Here is a 25,770-nt window from a genome sequence, read left to right on the forward strand (position 1 = left end):
ACAGTTATAATAAAAATACAACAATGAGAGAATCAAAGAATACACATACAAACATCTTTCAGCTCCAGATATATATCCAGCGGTCAGTCCCTTCTTTAGAGCCAGACTTCCGCTTTCGTGTTTCGCTCTTCGATTGCCTCGAGCCGGTCATGTTGTCAAGAGTTTTTTCGATGGTGACAACACGTAACGACTTCAAGTAGGTCGTGAGTGTCTTTCACGTGTAATTCAGCGATGGCAACAACAACAACAACAATAATGTGAACAATCTACGTGAAGTGAAGACCACCACGAAGTCGAAAGGCAGTGCTGAACGTAGAGGCCGAGGCATAAATGGACCTCTCATATCGAGACCGGTAAAACTGAACAGACAAGGGAGGACGATGAACAGCGCGAAATTCGTATAGCGAAAGTAGAAACAGGAACTGGGAGTCGCTTGCGTTCAAAAATATTTTTTTCAAAAATGACCAAAACATGGTATTACTCCAGATACACTATAGACGAAATGGGGACGAAACTACAAGCGCAAGACGGAACAAAATTGGACATTTAGAGAGAACAATCGGGTGGGTCGAGCGGGTTCCAGAGAGAAGTGGCAAGAAGAAAACAATTGACGGTGTCGAAGGGAAAGGACCGTTGTAGATGATACGTTTTTCAACGCCGCACTTCGGAGACTCGTGCGTATAGACCGATTGTGTACTTTCAGATGGCACATTCCACGATGAAGCAATTATGCGGTTGGTTGCTTCTTCAAACGTTTGCGTTATCAGAACTTGTTTGTTTTTTTCTGTAGAATATGTCGAAACTTTAGAATGAAGTTCAGCTCGACGACAAAAAAAGCAAACGCTGATATCAAACAAATGATGACGATATGGCACATCGTCGCCACTGTTCTCTGTAACTGAATCTTATGCTTACAAATATCTGCACTCGTACATTGCAGCGGAAGAATGACTTTCAAATTATTGTGCCCTACGTTGTATAAATTATCCTATGCAATGTTCGCTCAACGGTTGGAGGGTGCAAATTTCCTTACTGCCATAGATGTATCCTTGTTTATTATTAACAGTTTGTTTATTAACAATACAAACACGGAACTTCACAACGACACACATGGTTATTATCGATCGCGCAAAAAGATCAACTAATACACTCATATATAGATCACTATGAATACTGGTTAGGTACTGACTAACAACATACGGATATGTGTAACTAATTGGGCGTTTATAATTGGACATTTTCCAGTTTCGCTGTGTGTCTGTTTAAGCGCCCGCTGTAGCTCTGTGGCTACGATTGATGAGCGCCTAAATTTAGCCCATACTCAACGGAGTACGCTAAGACCATTAACTCACAGGCTTCCTCTACGAACGCATAGGGAAAGGGCTTTGTGAGTATTGTCAATTCTGTGTTTACGAACGCCTCCCCATCGAGCAATCACATCAAATGGAGACATATATTCACAGCGACACGGACGCCTTTCCATGATCTACGTCGTTTTTGAGTTTTGTCCACGTACCGACATTTAATCCATCGAGTGGCGCCGTGATCATGCGATACGATTAGGTGCTATTAGCATGAATATCGCAGACCCCCAAATCCGTTCTGCCTGCACCAAGACTGCAGCATCCACACGGCACCACTGCAACCCGTTGCAGCGGCGCTATACGACGCCTGCCTTTTTGACTCTTCTACTTAGTCTTTTTTTTTGCAATTGCTTCTATCGGTGCCGCAGCGTCCGCCTGTACGTATCCGTGTTTTTCATCGCCGACGACGATTCTTGACGCTCAGGCTGGCCGTCGTCTTTAGGCCTGGTGTCTGTGTTCCGTTGTATTGAGCTTTTTCTGCTTTTACTGCAGCCGTTGCCACTATTGATTTTCCAGAGTTCCTCTTCCTTACCAGCCTTTGCTGACTTCCGTCGTCGATTCTGGCGAACGTCCATCGTGTTTGATTCAGCTTTTTTCGGTTCTCCCACCATTCGTCTAATCGCTTTCACCGTTCACGTAGCGACGATAGCAACAATGGTCTGCTTTCGTTTCGTTTTCGTTGGTCGGCATCGACGTTTTTGCCTTCGCCTTTCGTCATGGCTGGCGTCATCGCATCGGAGCGCCGTTGTAATCATCGCCATAGTGGTGGCCGCTGCATTCACGGTTTACTGTGTGGATAAGATCTCCGACCATATGGAGTCAGAGATCTTCGTCTGGATGCCTTTCAGCCTCTGTCCTAGCCCCAGCTCCACGGTGCTTGGCGAGCAGCTACGTATAAGTGGCAGCGGCGGCGTCTTCGTTTCGGCCATCACCGCCATTACTTCTAGCACGCTATTACCACAACTATCAGTGGCGTCCCGCAGTGTTGGTCCCGCGCCTTCCCTGCGAAGCAACGATTGAACTATCGTACGCCGTAGCTGGTGCTACCACCGACGTTAGCACCGGGGACGCGCGTCCAAGCCCCGACAGTTCGGCGCCGCTAGCACAGCCTGAGAAAAAGAAAACGCCAGCCATGGCAACAGAAACTGCGACAGTCATATCGGCTAAGAAGGCAACAACAACGATTAAACGTGCGCTTTCATTGGCAATGCAGAAAAGACTTATAAACGTCGGCGTTCGAGCAATTAACAACTATGAAGCCTAGCAGTTCTGTAGGTTGCTTCTATCCCTACGCCGCCGCTGCCGCGATCAGCAGCTCTTCCTGCCTGCAGAATCGCAGACATGGGTGTGTACATGCTTGCGTCTCCCATATATATAAGCCTTTCAGTCATCGTAAATGCCAACGAGGCAAGGGGAAGCGGCTGACGGATGTCGGGAAGAGCTGCGACCAGAGGAATATAACTGGACTTCGAAAAGTGATGCCAAAAAAAACGGCGAGTTTCGTAGTCAGGCACGCTAGATATAAGGAGCTGACCAGCGAATGGCCAACTCCCACTGAGCAGTACATTCGGATACCACAGCTGCCGTATGTGTATTAATATTGTACAAATCGATGGACATAACGTATTACTTACTGACCTTCAACGTGACTGGTTTACGTTTCTATACGTGTCAGGTAACAACTGGATGATAGCTAAATACGGGTAAGGGTACTGATTTGTGTGTACCAATGTTAAAACAGTTTAGCTTTTTTTACAAATATTTTATCCAGTCGCTGTTCCAATCAGAGAACTGCCATTGTAGTTACTGCATGCTCATTTGCGTCTCAAACGTTCTTGTTTAACCTAATGTCTATTACAAGCCATACCAGCTTGTTCCTGTCTTTATAATTTGCATTGACTGATACATAGAATATCTGAATATGATAATTCGTAGGTTTAGCTCGATCTTGCCAATTTTAACAGTAACAAAAACACTACGCTAGATATATCGACGAGTGGACTGCGTACGGGAAGCATATACCTGGTGCCGCCGGCCATTATCGCCACTTTATCGTAAATCCTTGTCCGCTTTACAGCTACGGCGGCCCATAGAAGTCATCGTCGGCATTAGCATGCCGCACGCACAGAGCAGCCGCAAACAGAGGGGATAGTAAGAAGACGACAAATGACCACCATTGGCAGCCGTCGTTATGCCTAGCAACGCCTCAACCTATTCGACAATAGCCGTTATTGAAGAATGAAGCTGTTCGATTTGCTCGTCGTCTGTCCACCTTCGCAACCCCTGATTTCGTCGCGTGACCACTGGAAGACTGTTGCCTCGCTAGCAGCTATTGAATATACGGAGATAAAGCAAATAAAACTTATGTAAACGATAGTGTGTAATTATATTCGTCTGCACGTAGAGACAGTGACAATGTTGATGCGCCGAGTTATATTTGACGGACGTTAAACGTCTGCCAGCGGCAAAAAAAAAAAAAGAAGTGAAACTGGGGTAATCAGCAAAGCAGCGCTTTGATGATTTTCACTCTAGTCAATCGAGTTATTATTATTCATCGACCAGAAACGGCGAATGATATTAACATGTTTATATAGAGATGTTATTTTAAACACGATATCCATGCGCGAGTATAGCGTCGGGGATTTCAGTTTTACTATAGCCAACAGGTGTGTTTGGCGCTAGAAATATAGCAGATACAACGTCGGACATTTTATTGTTTGTTCCCCACCACCGGGTACCATAACATTACGTTACATATCATTGCGTTGGCTAGTAGTAGTAAATAAAAACAGAGGTACTTGGTATGTGGCAGCATTATATTAGTAGGCGAGACCGACTGTGCGAGAATTCCGTCCACAACACCAGTAATACAAGCCCGCTTACGTATACTCGTTTCGTTCAACCATGAACAGGGGGCAGTAGTAGCTGAGTGACAAGAACACCATCGATAATATTCTCCAAAATCGTTATCATCGACGCCATAATCACCACCTCTACTGTGGCAACCAGTTTGAGTAGATATAACGGTGCCGTAACCTGATTATAAGGTCGTGACCCAGCAACTCCTTCAGTGTCGTGTCCTATATAGCGATGATCACACATAAAGCAGATCTCAGGCGTCTGGACTCCTCAAGGACAGCAGCAGCAGCAACAGCAACAGAGTTAGTCGTCATATAAAGTTTCATTTGAATGAACTCAATCAGCTCGATCGCACCTGGTAAGTGCCTGTTCATCGGACATCAATACTGAATTGATTACGCTCACAGACAATGCTTGCCGTCCGCGGTATCACTTCGATGCCTATAAATGCTCATATCTATATGATTATCGATAACTGGACGAAGTAAATGCAACAACAAGTTCCATCCACAATCGTTTAGCCCGCTGCCCGACGTCGGGCTGTTAGCTTTCAAAATAACAATATTAATCGTTTGCGACTGTTGCGTCGTGACGCGACATAACCGACCACAGGTTTTGTCATTGTTCAGCGTACCGTCCAAGCCTCGTTTTCTGTGCTGTGCTAGGGTTGTGTTGAGATAGACACGCGAAGTCGATACCCCAGGACTCCCCGCAACGTTGTAGCCGAGGTTTCATCGTCATCAAAACGGCCGCGGAAAACGCTGGTCAATTTTCTGACTACCGAAGTCGTGCTTCTCAATTTTCTGCGGCACTGCCTCGACGGCCGTTACATCGTTTCCGAAGATGGCCGTTCATTGTCTAAACGCCATTCAAAGGCCGCGAGCCGTTGCTTTTTTCCCAGTAATTTCTTCGCAGTTGCGGTTACTGGGCACCAGAGTTAGCGACATGAGTTCGCGGAAAGACAACAACCATCAAAGGAGGTGACAAAAAGGTGTCGCAGGGGAGCGCACAGCGTTGCACTAAGAAAAAAGACGAAAAGAAGGCAACATAACAAAAAAAAGATTAATTAAAGAGAAAATTGTACGAACTCTAGTAGATCATGCACTGCCGGTGTCCAAAGGCATCGATGCATACGGACGACGGAGCACAGCATACTACACAATTAAGCCGTATTGAGCTAACGCGTAAACGCGCACAAAATAAAAAAATACGCAATTATTTTTCGAGACGTGCACTTCTGCAGTCCAATTTACCACCATCCATATACCTATATTATACTATATGGAAAGTTCCCAATATCCCTAGGTAGTCCACGAGCTGAGCCTAAGGTTAGCTGTCTCGGTTTCTCCTGCTTGTAACAGCGTTCACAAGAACCTTGCTATGAGCAAGGCTTCTAAACAATGATTGTTTTTGCCGTTCTGCATAACAACTGCAACCGGGATGACTCTCAGATTTTCGCCGACTTCGGCATGTCTGCAAATCTAACAATAATAGGAGCGGTCACAATTCAAATGAAGCCAACCATTGCGCCGGTGTCACCTCTGTATCGCTACGCAGCAACTAAGTCCCGTCGACCCTGCGACATGGCGACGACAGAAATTCAGCGTAAACGCCTCGATTCCGCCTGCATGCCGAGGCATAGAAGGCGAAACGGCAGATATCGTTTATCGTCCAAAAAAACGCGGGAGCGCCCGTGATGGCAATACGATACTATCAAATTTATCGAGTTGCGGGACTGCAACAACGGCGGAACCATCAAAGAAGCAAAAAAAATTACAAAGATAGCGAGGGAAGCTACAGCTCCAGCGGTAAAACGACGACCGAGAAAATTGCCTTTCTTCGTCAAGGAAAAAGAAAAAAGGAATTTCTAACCATCATCTTGTTGATCCTTTCCAATTCCTTCCTCGGCATCTGCTCCAGCTGCTCCATTCTTGCGTATTTGTTAAATAGTTGCCGCCAACTGACTAAACCCCCACGAAGCTGACAATCACGTATGGCAATAACCGCAACAACCCCGAAACCTCATTATTCGTTTCGCCATTTCGGTTCTATCGTCATATCAATACGGACTAGGCACGCACGTATGGGACACCCAAATACACGCGCACAGACATGTACATCAGACAGGGGCACACGCAAAGAAGGCCCAGAAGCGATCGCTTGCGGAACGTGCCGCACGTAATTGCGCGTACATCAGAGGATAGTTACGTAAAACTGCTTCTGTGATTTGCGCATTACATTCTATATATGCTATAGATGTAAATAGTATTGGTAATGGTAATATTGATGTTGGTGATGATGGGAAAAGTGTAACTATGCCATCACCACATGACGAGGACTACCGCCTTTCTATATAGCCGGCACAAAACCCAGTTTTGATATATATTTTTGTTATCATAGACATCTGTTTTCCAACCTTTGTCTGTTCCGAAATTTCTTAAGCTGATAACGCCATAACAAGATAGTGATCCGCTGCTTGTGGGTTGCTTGGATGGCTGGCCCAGCCAGCGACCAGGAGGGTTTCTAGCTTGCAGATAGACATATAAATATATATATGCATATACGTAGCTCAACGTATATTCATGTCTAGAGCCACACTCCGCGCGGAATTGACGGTGCTCGTCGTGATGCTGTGAATGGTAATGACTTATGTTAGTAGTACAAATACAGAGACAACGATGTTGCTATGTACAATAACGCTATCGTCATGTATCCTATTCAGTTACACTGCCGCTCTTGCTACTACCCACTCAGCTGCAAATTGTTGCTTTGGACCGAAAAAGATTCGATTGCATTTCTGGGGCTCCCAGATATCGCATATATCTAATATGTACCATATATATATATATATATATATATATATATATATATATATATATCTGTCGTAAATTCGACAATTTGTTAACACACAGTTCGTACCATACCGTTGCATTTTCCGCCGTTCCATTGACCCTATCTAGCTTGACGATAGCAGAGTAAGTAGTACGAAAGGGACCCGCCCCTTTAACAGCATAAAATTACATAATACTAAACGGCGCTTTCAATGGTCATAACTGTTGACCGCGTTCAGACTTACTCATACATTCCAGCATGTCGGCTACATCTTTTAAAAGCGCGAAAAATGGGACACTTGGCGAGACTAAGTGAAAAGTAAAGGGATGATAGCGTTATCTATGCCGTGGCTCTAGCTTAAAGTCAAAAACAATCGGAAGCTTTTCGTTTAGCTTCTATGGTCTGTAGGTGGAGAAATACAAAACCAGGAGTTTGTCGGTGAATCGAGATGGTGACTAAAATAGATATGGTAATTCCTGTATCGACACGTTCGGCATTACGGCACACATGCCTGTTGAGCCTGTGCAGGACAGCCCGTACTGTCATATAGGCAAATCGAAGGGATGAGCCAACCGACCTATTCCTCTGAGCTTCTATTCACTCGCACTAGCGACCTAGAGGCAGTAACTGAACATAGTATTCAACGAATGAATGCCAGTTTTCTGCCGCCATGGAGGCGCAACAATAATGCAGCAAAAGAAAAATGAGATTGTATGGTGACCAGAAGTTCGCCACAACTCGGCAGAATATTTGAACAAGTTGGATAAAAACGGTCGAAACACTGAAGTCTCGCTTGACCACTGGAGGCGACAGTCAAGCAAGATAAGTGCTATCGTGAGTCGCAGAGACGTTTCCGCTTTGTACTACTATGTCATAGTGCTTCTAGTAGCAACGGGCTACAACTGACAAAAGAATCAAGCACGAAAAAGGTCCAGCGACTGGCCTTCAAAAATATCAAGCAAGACGAGTTTCACAAACGGGGCGGAGCTCATTGGCTCCCGCCACTTCTACTCCATACAAGCATATCTCAAGTGCGAAATGAACATGGCATCCTGCTTTTTGCGTGCTGCTTCTACTGTGTGATTAGCCGTTGGGGGGTTACCGCTCCATTGCTGCATGAGTATAATGGTTTTGAAGGATTCCGTTTATTACGTACCTATCCCACGTCTAGGTTCATACTGAACTGAATTTTGTTATTGCGGTATCACCGTTTCCGCTGCTCTCCTAACTCATAACTTTTACTAACTTCGCTTTGATAGGCGGTAGTTCTTGTAAGCCTTATATATATGCTAAGCGCATATCATGCCGATTACGAAATTGTTCTGAATACGGAAATCGACACAAATGAAGACCAAGAAGGAATTAAGAGTCCGTATGGAGTTGTTTATAAAAAAAAAAAGAAATTGTTCTCGAAAAAAAAAACACAATCGCTTTGGGTCCCCCCATAACAGGAATCGTCATGTCCAGTACCTACTAAGCAATAGCTCCATTAGGCATAAAGATAAAGTTCAATCACATCTCGATGCCACTTCCGCCTAAACTGATTTGTAGCAGTCGCTTTTTTCATTTTCACTTTTTCTTTTTCTCTCTCTCTCTCTCTCTCTCTTTCTTTCTCAGAAAGTGGCATGTGTTATGATTTTTATGCCACCTAATAATAATAATAATAATAATAGAAAAAATGAAATTTCCGCATTATCGTTACTTTCACTACAATATAACAACACAAAGGAACGAAACCAAGTCCCTGGATTGTTTTTTGTTTAATTGCTAATGGCGTTTTTTGAGATCAATCACTTTTTTTCTATCTCTACATTGCGCATCTATCTACATACTACAGAATACAAGTATCGATCATGTTGCAAACAAACAATTTTAATCTTCGTTTGAACAGCAAGGTATAGGACAGATGAGTGGGCCGCCCAGGGAACAAAGGGCAATGTGGATTTTTCTACTTTCTGTCTTCAATTCTCCCATCCAAAAACGAAAGATAGGGCCATTAAATGATTATTACGCTACAAGCGATCGACAACTGCTTCCTGCGAATCGGCAACACCGGATCTTTCACCGTTTCGTTCGTCACTGCCACAGTTGTCACGATCGCTTCTGGGGCATTGCTCTGTGCCTTTCCGCCAGAACGCAGACAATGACTATTCCCTGGTCTCTACACCGCAGCCCTTTACCCCAGCTGAACGAGAAAAGCGAACGATATTCATTCCCCCAGCCTTCTAATATCATCAAGAATCTACGCCAGGACATGCAGATCAAAGGCACATGCTTGCATGAAATGCTTCGTACGTCTTTGTTTGTACAATCGACATTTGTTCTTTTACCCTTGCGTTTCCTGCTGCTGCTGCTGCTGCTGCTGCTGCTGCTGCTGCTGCTGCTGCTGCTGCTGCTGCTGCTGCTGCTGCTGCTGCTGCTGCTGCTGCTGCTGCTGCTGCTGCTGCTGCTGCTGCTGCTGCTGCTGCTGCTGCTGCTGCTGCTGCTGCTGCTGCTGCTGCTGCTGCTGCTGCTGCTGCTGCTACCACCGTTAGCTGGCGAGTGGTAAACCGGGAAGAGGGAGTAGTGTAGCGCTGTAACTATCATAATTTGCTTGTGTTAATCAAATAGCCTGCTCAAGTAGGTCCGCTAGTCGATGTTTCACGATACAAACACCTCTTTCCATGGTGCGATTGAATCGTTTTACATAGCCAACGGTGCTGCCAATCGGTGTTTTTATAGTTGTTGTTACTGCGGTGGCTGGTATTGTTAACGTCAATGGCGATGCCATTTTAACGGCTCAATTGATCTGCTTGCGTTCATCGGACCTAGCTTGATAACGCGCAGGAGGGGCAACCGCTGCCGTTCCTCACCAATATCTACGATCCGAAGGGCAACAACGACAACAAAATCCTCATATTTTCACCGATTTTTTTTCCATTTCTTTCTACTTGATGATTTTTCGTTTACTTCTCATCATTGAGTAGCAGTTGTATTGTAGTGCAGATAGCTGATACTTGCTAATGATTTCGTCGACGCTTGCTATGTATGGGCCTTCTCAGCGGCGACAGTTCTACAATGGCACCCTGATGCGATGCATCACAGCTTCGTCTTGTATACGCCTGCCACAGACATCAGCGCGTCATGCCTAGATGAATTTCGAATACTTGTCGTGTTTTTGTAGTAGTTTTGTTGTTGTCAAAATCGTGGCAAATTGAACAAGAAAAGATAGCGAAAGACCAGGAAGACGTGTTGTATGGTTCGCGATTGGCGAACGCCGATCTGCGTTCGTCGCCTAGTCATATGACGCTCCAGTTTCTCCTGTCAACTTTGATGTGGCTTTAAGACTGTCTCGTCGGGAAAGGGTGCGAAAAGAGATTATTACTAACCAAGTGTTTTCTTCATCGACCATTAACTTAGTTAAATAACATTATTCAGCACAAACGGGGTCCTACTATGGCGGTATCTTCCACTGTAGGGTGCACTGACTTTTTGTTCCTTCAGGAAGAGCATTTTAATAGAAGCTGTATTACCACTATGCACTAAGTAATTGGCTGAAACAGCTGATTTAACTCTCGATTCGTCCTTTGGTCGTATTGCTTGCCCTCCTTATCGTCTTCCTTTCTTACTCTTTGTAACTCATCGCACGGCTCGTCACACCCCATTCAGGAGTGCACGATTAATAAAAATAGACGTTCAGCTATGAGAACTACGACAAGCAGGTAGCTACTGATGCCTTTCGTGCTCGCTCACTGCCTGCTATATTTTCAAGTAACAAGTCTTTCGTATTATATCTCCGTAACATGTTTTTGACAGCTGACTGATGAGTCGTAATTATTGTTATATATATTGGTGTGTATATATATATATATATAAAGCAGCGGCGAGCTGCAGAGACAGGAGCGTCTCTAATGTCTGCCTTTAAATAAATATCTTTGAGACGTTCCAACTAACGGCTGGTTTTCTATTCCAGCCATTGCTCTCTTCATAAATGTTTAGTTATCGTCCTAAAGATCTGCCTGTATAGCAATCAAGCCATCTCACCTCGTCAGTGAGGTGGCATTTCCTCGAAGAATATCAGAAGTTGCCGTTCCCTCAACCGGGCTACGAAGATGAGTTTCAATGGCTACGCTGAACATGGCGGTGACAATATTTGATAGGCACACATCAGTAAGTACTGGCACAGTTTGTTCTATTTCGTCGTTCGCCTACTCCTTACACGTTCGCACCCTTTTCGTTCTATCAACAGCGTCAAGTACTTTAAAGACTGCCACACATTCGATCCCACATGTTTCGTGGTATTGATGACTCAAACCTTTCACACTAATTATAGTGGCCCCGCAACCTAGGTTCTAGCTCTAACCGATATCAGCAGCAACAGCTATAGCGAAAATTGCTCTCAGTAAGCTGTAATTTACGTAAACCATCGCTGACGCTCCTCTCTCTTTCTCTCTTAAACGAAAAAAGCGAAAACCATACAAATAAAAATATCAAGTAAAGGATACCTATGATCAGGCCAATATTCTATATTTCGACCCATAGTTACTGCTCAATATATACCTGATCTTAATCTATACCTTAACCTCTTCCACGTTTACCGCTCTGTTTCCTTACTGGACAGTCGTCCAAGGTTTATCATTAAATCCGAAAGAGTCGTCTATATTTATTGGTTGTTTTTCTCCTTCGGAGCACCTTCTCGTTCAGTATGAATGGCGTTGCTGTAGACAGAGCGCAAGTGCATATGCGCATCTACGCACAAGATTCATGACGGGTGCATGGCATCCTGTCTACGCAGCGTTTGATTTGTCGACTCCTCTTAGCATCTGTTCGCGTCGCGATCGAAATTGATTTGCAATTCAAATTTGAGACGGCAGAAAAAATTAAGAAAAATGACTAGGACAAGGAATCTTCCCCTCATTTACATCTGAAGGCCACTGATGAAGAGGCAAGCAAACTAACCCGAAGTAACTAACGCCCAGAACGGAATCCCCTGTAGCCATACATATACTTACCAATAGGTAAACAATGGGAGAAAACAAGAGCTTAGGACAACAGGCCGAAACAGAAACCTAACCCGTTGCGCCGTCTGTCATGTAAAAAACCTAAGTAAAAAAAAAAAACCGATTAACGAGCGGCGGCAACAATAGCTTCAGGGTCCAGCTTTGAAAATACCATAGGTGACTGTCGAATGATTTCCATTCCTTTCTAGAATAAAGTGGTACATATTTTTAACGAAAACTTAGATTCTAACACGCGTAGGTGGTAAAGTACAGCGGAAAAAAGAAATGGCGAGCATTATTTGTTGCTTTTTGTTTACATCATAATAGAGCTACGAAGTACATCGCTGCATATCTGTCCTTAACATTAAACGGTTACCTAGCTACTTCAACTTCTGATACCCGCTAGGTGTTTTTTCCGTTAAGCAACTCTACGAATTATTAATTCACAGTTATTAATTTGGACATTGATACCCCACCCCTTCCCCCATATGTAATTAGACGCATATCGTCGTCATTCTAAGACCAAAATGCTCCTGGTATATAAATCTAGATACACGATCGTGTCTAATGTACAATAGTATTCATGCAGGCGGCCACAGTCCAATATGCGTCTCTGGTGAGCCCCAGGCGGCAAAGGCGTTGTTGCAAAGAATCCCCGCCTCTTTTTCTTCGATGTATGTACTTCCATGACTGCTACTGATAGAACTTCGGTGTCGGTACTTAAACTCCGAAGCTGTCTGATGCAGCCGTACCGGCCATTTGCGAATATCTGTTCATATTTATCGTATCCATTTTCTATCAAGATATATGCACACTTCGCGGTCGTGCTGAATAATAAGGCTGACACCAATCTGAATAGCATCTGATAATTTTATCACCCGTAATAACGTTTCACAATCCATGCGTGCAATGATGGCTGCTCTTATTCGAAGGTCCGCCTCCAGACTCAACTGCTGCTCGTGCGTGGTCCCCAAACCAATTGTTATAATTGTCCGGATCAAGTGTAACAAGTGGCAACCGTTCGTGCAGATTTTAATAATTTCATTTTATCATTTGCCCTTTTTCGTTTTCGTGCTCGTCGCATATGTAGAAAGAGAGAGAATTAGATCAAAGAAAAGCAGGCTCAAAGACAGACAATTATGCATCGTCTCAACTTTTGTATCCTTCTTACATCCATCCTCTTACGATAGACGTTCGGCATTTGCAGGCCCTTCAACGACACACCGAGCGTCGACCAGTGAGCTCCATAAATACTCATTACATGTGTACCGTACGCGTGCACCAACAAAGATATGTGGTCGTGCACGAGCTGGCTAGCCATCAAGTCCGCATTGCAGCAAGCCCGTCATTAATTCACAGCCGAATCCAAATGACTTGATCATGACTGTTTTTCCATAGAAATCGACCAACTACGCAGACGTTTAAACACTCATCGCAACTGACTCAGCTAATTTTGCACGCCACGCCAAGGTTTATATACCGCAGGCTGCAGTACCTATTTCTTTGTTCACGCGGTAACAGTGATCGTGTATATTTCTAGTAGCAGGATATATTTAATCGATCCAATTATCATGGTGGCAGCGACTGCATCACTATGCGACAATAACATGACGCGGCCTGTTTCGATCTGCTGACATCTGGCCGTGCTGAATTGTTCGTGTATTCTACAAGGTCGAATATGTACGCACGCACGTGGAATACTCTGCCTTCAGAGTCAATGCCAGACGCACGGTTCGCAGGTCAGACACACACAGAAAAACAAACAAACAAAATGATGTATAACTATGCCTATCGATAATTTTAGATATTGAACGTTAACCGCTGCAGTGTGATACAATACCAATTCTAATATCGTACGTTAATGAGAAGGGAAAATACACCGATTTCAATATCTGATCGATTTAACTGCTTCATTTAGTGAACCGAACCGTAGCAGTATGCAATTCCAATCACCGAACAAAAATGTGTACGGTATAAAAAAAAAACAAAGAAAAACGCTCTAACTTTTGTGTTTATTTAAAGGTCTACTAGTAAACCCTCAAGATAGATCGGTTCGAAAAGGATAAGCCATCATCATATTGATTATTTTACCGGCGGTTCTTAAGACGATAATCTGTTCGCAGCGATTGCCTAGAAAGGTCGTCTTGCTCAGTGCATAAAAATATTATATAAAAAAGGTCATGTTTTCCATTCCAAACGCTTTTTCTCCTTGTGATAATAAATAAATACTATAGTATAATATAGCTAGCCGCCATTATCATGTATTTTCTGTTTTCAATGTTTGTCTCGCATCTTCTCAATATTTCGGTGATATTTTGTCATTTCTGCCCAACAACATCTATGTCATCATCGCTGTACTATCGCATGTGTACACGAGTATTACTCATGCCCTGCGGTCAAAAAATTGCCGATCTTTACCATAGACGACGAACGTTTGAGTCGCTGGCGTCAGCAACAAAACGTCAGAGCTGGTTTTGGCTGTCGCACCTAACAAGATACAGTTTTATTATACCAGGCGGACCCCAGTTTGTCTAATCGCAAACAGAATCGCCAGGGAGATGGTGCTTATAATTTTGGCGATGCTCATACCAATAGCTGGTAGAATCGAATGCGGTGGCGTCAATCTACATTGGTCTCTTCCCTCCTCTTTCTCTCCTCTTAATTCTATAGAATTGCCGTTAATGATACTTTTGTAGATGTATACCTTTGTGTTTTTGCTTGTCCACGTCTTTGTGTTTGTTCGAATCTGCCTCGATCCCGTCGTCATAGGAACGCTAAAATCTGTCCGTTTTCTTTGCTGAGACAAGTTTTAATCTAAAGAATATGTAATAAAAAGTGTGAACGTAGTCTCCCGTCATCTACCCATCCATTCTTAGCAATGTATTAGAAATGATTACCTCTGAAGCATTACGGTTATAACTTTGAATAGAATTTTTCTCGTCATCATCATGGGAACGTTAGTCGGGCGAGAGACGATAAGAACTATTTGAAACAGACATGTCCGTCTGAAGCTTGTTCTAGCTCCGTATTGCGTTACATCAATAATTACCCTTTTCTATTTCCTACTCTAGTAGTGTCGTCAAATTTTCTCGTAAAAAAAGTTATTAAATGTTTAACATAAAGAGCAGCGAAAGCGTTTACGACTCTCAGTGATGGTATAAGCATACACAAAGGTAAATGACAATCAGCGGTCAAAGCAGCAAAAGATAAAAAACAGACGTTTACGGTTATTTTAATTATAAGCAAAAGGCTGTAAGTAGCGCGAGAACGTACAAAATATACAAATACTTAAGTGGCCGCAGATAAGTACATAACAGAGATTCAACCAAAGCGGCAAGCGTTCAGGAGATGAGGATTTGTAGTAACTTCCAGGTTTTTTTTTTATAACAATTGACCTCCAACAATCGAAACGTAATACCATCATTATTTGAGGTGTAAGAGTAAAGGTGGTGAACGTACGAAAAACTTTATATCGTTATAAACGCGAAGGCTTCTTTTTCTCGAGGTAGATGTTATCATAGCAATAATCGTAACACATATCACACGGACAGACAACCACTACCCGTGTGACTATAGCATAGATGCCACTGCTTCACGAGGACCTTTTACATGTGGCAGCCAATGGCCAACAGTCACTGCAGGGAACAGAGTTGCGTGTCGTCTAAGTCCTGCCAAGTGTTTTGGCAGCTAATATAGTCCCGACGAAACTCGATCATCCCCGTGGGTAACGTGCTTGTCTACTAAACTTAACGGACACGTGGTGGTCCGGGTTCGAATCCGGACTTAAACGCACTCCGTTCGTGTTGGAAGGTCTACCGGCTATAGCGGACGTGAAACTCGAACCATCTATTGTAGACGAAGCTCGCTCTTATTGGTGGGGTTTTACAAATACTCGTACTACTAGGCTCGCCAATGCCGCAGGCCCACATGCTGCTAGCTGCCGATTTCAACGGGTCGTCGGAAACACAGACAATTTTTCTTTTGCCGAAATACAATCGATAGCTGTTGGCCGCCCGCACCAATAAAACTAGACATAAAGCTTTTTGACCCTGAGACTACCACACGGTTTTTAGTAGTCGTGTATGAGGTAAACACTTTAGCTGTTACACGTTGCGCTATCGCAGGATTTGATATATCTTGCACGCTCGATGGTTGCAAGCGACAGTCACGTGCCTTATAGATGACACTGACATATTGTTTCTAGTGTTACCTGATTTACTCCTCATTTCTATTTGTTTCCTCATGATTTTCATCTATTGAAAATGTATTTCTCTCTTTGTTGTCTGTTTTCAAAAGGTTATTTTTTCATCAACGCCTTGGTTCTTTATAGTGCTCGTAGTACCTTGTGCTCTTACACACCCGTAAATATTCTAGTTAGAACTACACATGTTGACCATCCTGTTTCCGCTGTAGGTCTAACCTAGCATATTCCGGGAAGCCATCATAATCCTCTAGAGGTGATGCTAATCGTAGTCAAGAAGTAAGCGAAGAGGCTCACTCCTGGATCTTTAAGTTCCTTTGGATAACATTCGAGCCCATCGATTGGAACTGCGTTCCCACGAGTGTTCATGTGCGTGTCGAGTAGCGTCAGTGGGTGTGCGGCTGCCGTCGCCTCCATACGATCGTAAAATCACCATCCGTGATAAGTGGCCAGGCAAGAACACATCATTGACATCCGACATCAGGCAACAATGACGACAACAAATACAGGATCCACAGGAAGGTCACAGCATGCGAGAATCGGCCTACAATAACAGCACCTACAAGTCGAGCTCAATCGGGAAATCGTCGGAACACATTAAAGGCTGAGAGACCCAAACAACCAGGTAGCCAGTGAGCCTTACTGTCATCTATAATAGAGCAGAGGTGGTGAATCAGGTCTGTCACTCTGAACAGCGTCGAATGAGCCTACTTAAAAACAAGGATACATCCCCGTACGCCACTTTATATATGTTCTACAGCTGCGGACACGAGCACAGAACTGTAAAGCCTGTTGTTTTAAGCAACTGTTTTGACCGGCTGGTTAGCTCTTTAATGTTATGCGCGTTAAACGCCAAAAGTAAATGTGTACCTGAACATACGATCACGTTTATCAGCCGGCCGAATAACTATTATGATTCAAGCAAAGGCTTCGAAGTAAAAAGATAATCATAATCACGGCTGGAACAACGCAAACAATATAATGGTAATCTCGAACCACAAAATGAAGATAGAACCGACAAAAGAAAAAGGAAAGAAGTTTTTTTCGTATCGTGCAATATAAGTAGTTCTTCTGATCCTCAAATATCATGAAGGAAAACGTTTTGGCGCTATAATTTTTACCAAAACAAGCAGTCACCGTCTTCTACAGTTGTGTCAGCATATCATCAGAGTAATCGTCTTGAAAAACAAACCCAGGTACCTACAGGTGCGGTGCCGCCGTTGTCTGTGCGTAGATTAACAGATTTAGTCCAACAAGTTGTTGTGAGGGTCACCTCTGCTGATGGTTTTTTTCTAGTGAACTAGGCCAAATAGTAGGTACTCACGTCGCAGACGTCGTAGTCTGGTTCTGCGCTGTCGTCCAATGCAAGGCGCAATATATCCACGATCGGTAGGGTCTTCATTATTCCTAGGATGTTTCGTAGAAGTGCTCGTGTGGCAAACACAGTAAACACCTGTAGCTAATGTATCTTCACTGGCTATAATTAGAACGAAAGTGTCACCACTTCCCGCTTGAAATACTCATGGGGACGCCGTATGAAATCCGCACGAAAGTTAACTAGCAACTAGCTGCAGGTAGCGACAGATGATCCAATGCTATAGCCATACACTTGAGGAGGAGACACAAGCGATGGGAGGGAGGACAGATCCTATTTAGCCTAATGGCGGCGTCCTCCACGAGGATAGTTAACTATTAATCAGCCGATGTCGCACAGCACAACAGTAGCTACGAAAGCTAGAACCACGATCGATAAATTACGGTACGACTCAACTCAGAAATAGGTAGTCTTCTGACTTTCCATGCGGCAGGGTGCACTCGAGTAGTATTACTGAGCTCTCCTAACCATAGCTACTATAGGACCACAATCTTTCAACTAATAGCTATTGTCACTAGACTTCGTCCCCGTTTTTCTCTCGTTCGAACGAACTCACAACTCGTTACTCATTCGATCGACATATATATATATATATATATATATATATATATATATATATATATATATATATACATTGAACTTAATCTAGTTTGAGCTTTTTTGAGAAAGCTAAGTTTATAGAACAATCTGTCTACTTTCTCACTGGTACTCACGTAGTTAACAGTCGTACGCCGCGGAACTATAGCGGGCACAGATACTGAACACGTAACAATTCGACGAAATGTTACATCAACAGATTTCATCCGCGGTCACATTTACTTGTAACCCGTTTCGGGTATCGGACTGGGTAGGTTTTGGCCTGTGTCGTCCCTTCTGTTTTTGATATGATATTATCGTAACTGCACTCACAGCAAACAGCCACAGAGCTACAGGATATCGATTACTTCGCCGGTAGCGACAGCCGCAACATCGTTCTGCTTTGAGCGTTTACTTTTCCTTGTCTGATCGAACAAGATCAGCAACAGAAGTTTCAGTCGGAGTCGCTCCAACAACCGCAGTAGCAAGCAACAGGTACGATAGCGGGCCTGGGTCGCCCCAACTACCACAACCTTAACGATTACGGCAGCGACAGTCGGCCACTACCAGCTATAGCAGCAGACAGAGACCAATCAACTGCTGTATGTAGTCCCCGGTTGCTTCTGCTGCCGCGCACTAACCAACGAAGTGGGAAGGGTCGAAATGGCGAGGAGGCGCCAAAAAGAGACACCAACAATTTATCTGATCAGATCATCGGAACGAGCAGAGTGCTTCGCGTGCTGTTTCAGGTGGGGGAGTTATCCTTTCTGCTTCTTCTTTCATTCCGCAGAGGATCGGGGGGTGGCAGAAGGGTCCATTCCAGGTTGTGGGATTTGCCCCGTGAAGGAATAGTGACAACGTGTTTGCCTACTAAACTTAGGGGCTCATAAGGTGGTCTAGATTCGAGACAGGATGTAGGTACATTTCGTTACGTGCTAAGGGGTTGCAGCTATCTAAAGCAATGCCTATCGGCCGTAAAACTATAAGCGTTATTTGATCTTAGCTAGCGGGATCCGCTGTTTGCTCAAATGTGAAACGTTGTGGAACACGAACGCTTTTTTAAAAAATCCTTGATTTCAGCTTCCGCCTTACATAGTTCAAATAGTGCGACAGGATCTTCAGTAGACAATCTCGAGCAAGCAACATATTGCTCTGTTAAGTGATACTGCTTTTGTAAGCCGTGCATTGCAAGAATGAAGCCAATGTATTGTGCGCGTACCGATTGAGAAATCATTCTTCATCGGACTTCTAGCACCGCATGTGTAACACACAGTCAGTACTCGTCAACTTGATAGCTCAGACAGGGAAAACCTGACTAAAATCATTATCGAACAATAACCCTAAGGAAGCATATAAATAGATCACATGAGAAGTAGATCAGACAGGGCTAATTTAGCAGCTTCGTCGTAATTGTTTCATCGGATTTGACCACTTTAATGCTATTGTGATTGTATTATTTTCACATTGTATAGTGACACAAATAATTTACTATACGTTACAGGGTGATTTGGTTTTGTTCTATTTTATTTTATTATCTGTATAAAAGTGGGCGGTGTGTGGGTGCGCAAATTACAAAAGGCAAACTCAGGGCTGTAATATGTTGGTTCCTACCCCATCCGCTTTATAGGCAGCTAGCCTGTGCGCAGCACAATGAGCTTTCTAAGATCACAATGACGATAATAACGACGACGAAACAGATGGCACTTGACTTACTCTGCCTAGCACTCCCTGTCCTTAACCGCTGCCGATTTTTCCAGCCGCTAGCAGAGCCGCACTAAACGCTTGTTGAATTGAAATGCCCTTAGTTTCTTTGGCAGGCAGACTTGCCCTGTCCAAGTTCTTAAAGCTATATCCTATTATGATTATATTTATTACTACTACTACTACCACTACGACTACTAGTAAGTATTAATATATTCAAAGCAAAGTCACTCAGATAAATTGTATATGACAGGCGCATCTAGCAGACGATCGGTCAGTCAGCAAGCTGAGTTGACAGCATATAGTAAAAAATAAATGTCCGCAGAGAAAAGCTGGAACGGAAACTGAAAAGGTGGGCTCAGCCGTACGCAATTACGCATAGACGCCGATTCGAACATTAGTAGAAATATAATAATAATGAACAAAGATATCTTAATAAACTAAATAGAAGAAAAAGAGAAATCGCTAGAAAGTGTACAGCCTCCGAATGGCAATGTGTTCAGCGCCTCCTGCCGGCGGTGACGGTTTTCGTTCATACTTCTCGAAAAAAGTGACGATTTGCCTGTTTTTCACGTTGGGGTTCGCACAACATAGACCCGCATAAGGGATAGGAAAAGGACATCCAGCATTACGTCGATAAAAGATAATTGCCCACTACTTTCGAAAGTATATGACTCACATAATATGACAGGGATTTGTTTCATCGCGTGGAATTTTCAGTTTCGATAAATCGATCTGACGGCGCATTGTATAGACGTTTTTTAGTTTTTCCTGTTCGATTTTTGGGTGTCAAATGGGGAAAACTCCCGCGCGTTAGGGATGCCAACTTTGTATTCCTGCTTGCGGACCTTATTGACAATACTTAACGGGGTTTATTCATTTACAATGGTGACATAGCAAGAGAAGACGTTTCTAGAACTTGAGAAATTATTCTTGCTACTGCTTCAGGGGAATACTTTAACGGCAGGCCAAATTTTGAATGCGAATGATGCTATGTGTATAACTCAAATAGGCCGTTTTCTCGTACAGGATCTGAATTCCATATGAAACAGTGCAAAAATCAGGCGGAGTAGAGTATCTCGAGTATTCTTTCCTTTCATCAAGAATTTGGGGAATTTCTCGACGACAGAATCAGATGCCAGTCTGGCTACCATTATTAGCAGGACCAGTAAGGCGCTCGCCATCTGTTCGAGCCCTAGCGAAAGAATTATACGGCAGCTTCTTTTAAACCCATCTGAGCCGAAATACTCTCGCTGACAACTTATAGTCCTCGTATCTAAGCTTACTCAGAGAGAGAGCCTTGCGGCTATTCACTTGTGGCTAGGTTTTAGATAGGTTATCCGAAGTTCTCTAGAAGTGGCCTGTACCAGCCAGATTAATTTCGAAAAATATTACGTTTAATAAAAGTAAGAATCTCATACATATCCAGCATAGCGTACGTCGAACTACGTAGCCCTTACTACATCACTTGGAAACAACTAGTACTTCTATGTTCGCCTAAATTGCACCTGTAACAGCAACGCGCATATGTGCATGCGAAGGCAAACGAGGCTACGATACATCTTACCTACGGTAATTATTGTAAATAATTGAATAGGCAATTTTTCCTTACGACGTTTCGTCTATGTGTACCGTTTTCTAAAATTCTTCCCTGGACTTTTGAGTTTTTGTAAAGAGGCGGGATTGAATTATGATTGGCGCATTGATGTTCAATGTATTTCCTTGAATCAATAGCGCCATATTCCTGTTTTTATTGACAAATGTACAACAAAAACAAACGGAATAATTATTTCCATCGAAATGAGGAACAGTCTACCACCGTACACGTAAGCAAGGCTTGTCGATCCGTTTGTCGAGTCCAACTCCGTCACGATACTATCCGCGACGATTATGTCGTCGTTTCAATGACAATCGGTCACAATATAACCTCGGTTAGCGTTGTCCGACGAACTAGAATAACGTGAAGTCCAGCGGTGACAGGACGATTGGGTGTCGTCGTATGTTAGTCTTTCTTAGGCATTCCTTTTTGAAGTTGGCTAACGTAGCAGCGTTGAGAAAATGTTAATATTGTATATATACTTAAATACTGTGTCGGAAAATCCGCTACCCATTGTGAAAGTGGTTGAAAAGACAAAAACAGGCGAGACTTCACACTAAGGTAATGTGACACGGCCTGCAATTTCACTATAAAAAAACGTATCAAATATATTTCCTATATTTGGTAAATGTACCTTGGATAAAGCGGGTGCTACTTGGAGCAAAGTACGATCAATACTTTACTGTGTGAGTGAATAGGCGATACGAGAGAAGTTGTGTTGGTCCGCCTCACAGGGGGTTTTCAGCGCTTCTGGTCAGTGATTGGGTACTATTTGGGCCCGTTTTTAGTTGGGTCAATTATTCATTTCTCATGTTCATACATTCTAAATACGGACGCTATATTCGGTGATTGCTTATTCAGTGAATCGGCTCTTTCTCACTGTTTGCCCACCGTAATGAGCGATACTGTTTCATCGCAGCTGGCCTTCAATTTTTCTACCGTTACATTAGCGATACAACTATACATACGTTACTATGGATCATCATCCGACCAACGTTCCTTTAGTTTGCCTATATTAGAGTGCTCTATTTTCATACTTTGGAAATTATAGAGTTCATCATTTAGATGTTGCTGACGGATCCAGTAAGAACAGCAAGCTTCAGATGAACGATATGTTGTTGATACCGGCGATATTCACGATTGCCCTTCCTTATGGATGAACTAATCCTAATAAATATTGAATCCTGGACCATCAGCCCGATGAAAAAGACGGGCGTAAGATGATTAACTTATCGATTAAGTCTTTCGATTAAATGACCATTATACGAGAAGATCGTGTCTACAGCATCATAAAAGCACTGGTATCTTCTCTTAAACTATCCCCTGATAGCAGATAATTCTATTTCGGCCTCGGCTTCGTCATATGTTATTATTGTTATGGAGCTGTATCTTATTTAGCGCCAATACAGCTAGATTAACGAAAATGCGATAACAGATGGATGTCTGTGATTAACGACACCGCCCTATTTACGAGTGGTAACACATGGCCTGTGATTAGGCCGAGCATGGCTTACAATTTTACTGACCCTGTGCTCGACCGCTCACGCCTGCGTACAATAATGCTACAGGGTACTAGGGATAAGTTGAGAAATCAAAACAAATATTTAAATTTTATTTTTTTCGCACCTGCCGACTGGGGCGTGTCTGATAGAGGTGCTTATTCAATCTATCTAGGGCTCGCTTTAATCGTGATTTCAATTCAGCTTTCAAATCTACCATACGGCATTCTCACAGATGTTTTTTTTTCGAAATACGCAACTGCCAGTTCCGTGCTTTTGCCATGACGAGTTCGCGGTTTTAGTCATGTTTTCTTCCGCTACCGAAAATATAGCGGGTTTATGCATTTCCTATGAATGTGTCCGGATTTATATCAGGCACTCTGTCTTTTGGAATAGACACTAAAGGCGTTTAGTCCATGAGCCATGAACTCTCGCAGATTCAGACCCTAACATCATAATCATACGACGTGTGACGATGAGTATCTGAATAATTGAGTGCCTTCATAATTACCACTGTCTGATACATACCTCATCATATGTATGCAAGTACGTGAAACGTACATACCGTACACAGTCTTGCACCAACTGTAACAGTTGAAACAGGAGCAGCAGAGATGGTGTATATGACATAACAATCGTTCTCTTTTACCAGTTGCTAGAACTACTATCGACAATAACTGTGTCATGCAACAACAATAGCAACAGACACAACATTATACAGGCAGCGGAGCAGCGTTAATTGTATACAGTTGCTGCTATAACGGACAACAATAACACGTTGTTACCATTGGCCGTTATACAACAACAGCCCGACTAAAATGGCTAAAGAAGAAGTTCAACCCAGCAATAAAGTTATCATACGCGCGGACAAAAAATATCCCCGCTTACACGCCTGTTTTTTGTCGATAGCGACGGCAACAGGGGGTGTTAGGCATCAGCCTAATGGAAGGGCGTAAATCTCAGATACGCTTGTATCTATGTAGTTTCCGTATATCTGTAAATAAAGTTAAATTTGGGCTGGCTGGTGACGCCGATATGGTCGTGTGTTGGTTCTGCCACTGGCATGATGTCGTATATGCGCATCTATCTATATGTATTCATGTGGCAACGGACAAGTTGATGCAATACATTTTTGCAGACGCAGTAATAGCGTTTAATGAGTGGAAGAACCAACACATTTCCCTAGATATGGGCCCGTGATCATGTTCGTGCGGAACGGCGGAGTGATACACCATTGCTATAACCATAATGTTGCACGGCTATTTATTTAGATTATATTATACAGAAGTCGATAGCTGAAACAGTCCTCGATTCTAACGATACATGTAGAGCCCGGCACAAGCCGGATGAACGATGCACGGGAACTGCCCCGCGCGTAACCGCACTTTGACCTGAATCCAAATTCAGCTAACACGTATTACATACTGGAACTGGTCAGAAGATGGATGCCACGACAAAAAACAGACTTACCTGAAAATGCAATGAACAATGGTTATTATGATTAGTTCTTGTTGCACACGTCGGATAAGTGACGATGCTCATGTATGTTTACACCGAGCTGGATCCTAGTTCTAGCTATCGTATATAGCATATATACATGTAGTAGTGATAATTCAAAACAGCATTTCTTTATCTCCTTTATGAGGAAGAACTGCACGCGAATACCTTTGGGCTACAGTGAGTGCTTTCTGTAGCTTTGAATCTAAGTGAAGCATCTACCCTGTAAAGCCCCATGGTGCTACTCACAAATGGAAAAATTATCTCATCAACGAAATACATCTCATTTTGGCGGGCAGAGTTTGTTATTAGACCCCCATGTTTCCAGCATAGTCAAACTAATAGGTTTGCTAACGTTAACTTAAAGGAAAACAGTTGGTCCGTCAGCCAACTTAAGTGAAATATTCCACTATGGCTACTATCATGACTAAAATCAGGGTTTATTAAAGAAACCCCACCTTTTCATTATGTACGTGCTATAGCAGCTAACGACCCGCAGTTTCGTGGTGCCGTGATGTTCAATGAATGAAAATCATCCACGAGATTTCACGATCTAATGCGTCTGTGCGATCAGCTGAACAACTGGGACCAGCTAACTTCAATAGCCATTATTCATTCGTTCTTTGTTGCGCTTCGACGTTCTGCAAATAAGTTAAATCAAATATATCTGCGTTTGTAGATGCACGCCGTTTCGACGGCGGTCCGCACCAAGTCGACAGAAGGCAGCTGTGGCATTAGTAATATGGCATCTTTCATAATGTTTTTTCGTAAATGCAGTATTCGTTTCGACATACGACTACCTGTGTTATTTAACCAGTTGCATTATTTTGTTGTTGCTACCGTCGTAGCTGACGCTGGCATTGGAAACGGCGCAGGAATATCTATGCAGCAGGAGACAGAGAGGCCTGGCGTTGCGTCATCGTTTCTGCCGGTAGCGACTATACATTGATGGCACAGGGTGTCACTCACAAATGCTCAACGTTATTCGGTGTTCCGCATATATCTAGGGGCATAACGATGACACCGTCTTCGTACGCTTCGTCCTCCTGGCCATGAACGGCATCATTATGAACATCGGTGCAACCATTATCAACAGCATTAGCAGCAGATGTACGTATCAATAAGCGTCCCAACGAACCTTGTTCGAGTCGCGTACCCACCGTACAACTGTACCATAAGGAACGCAAAAGCACGCACCACTTATAAATAGATCAGCCTGTGTATTATTATGTCTATTTGTGGCATGGCCACCACGCACAATGCCAGCAGCAGCTACTACACGTGAATGCC

The 25,770-nt window shown here is 43.3% G+C and overlaps 1 protein-coding gene and 1 long non-coding RNA gene across 9 annotated transcripts in view; one reads left to right on the forward strand and one right to left on the reverse strand.

Moving 5' to 3' along the window:
* The window catches only part of Rhp (GTP-Rho-binding protein rhophilin), a 150,463-nt gene that overhangs the window by 47,326 nt on the left and 77,367 nt on the right, over window positions 1-25,770 (reverse strand). For 2 of the 8 annotated variants that reach the window (XM_086977816.1, XM_022789259.2), the window contains exon 1: window positions 1,034-1,543. The exons of 3 other annotated variants lie outside the window; for them this stretch is intronic. In XM_086977816.1, coding sequence (XP_086833942.1) covers window positions 1,034-1,039 — 6 coding nt within the window. In that variant the 5' untranslated portion in view covers window positions 1,040-1,543. Of the gene's footprint in view, window positions 1-1,033; window positions 1,544-17,559; window positions 18,233-18,323; window positions 18,781-24,938; window positions 25,279-25,770 lie in introns of those variants that run through there. 3 more of the 8 variants (XM_022789261.2, XM_022789253.2, XM_022789254.2) reach the window with 3 other exon arrangements.
* Window positions 2,926-14,266, forward strand: LOC111243532 (uncharacterized). Its single transcript, XR_015319410.1, has 4 exons — window positions 2,926-3,067; window positions 3,442-4,581; window positions 11,008-11,204; window positions 13,242-14,266. It is a non-coding gene; the product is annotated as an uncharacterized LOC111243532 (long non-coding RNA).

The sequence above is a fragment of the Varroa destructor genome, unplaced genomic scaffold (assembly GCF_002443255.2).
Source record: "Varroa destructor unplaced genomic scaffold, Vdes_3.0 BEIS01000001.1, whole genome shotgun sequence".
Lineage (NCBI taxonomy): Eukaryota > Metazoa > Arthropoda > Arachnida > Mesostigmata > Varroidae > Varroa > Varroa destructor.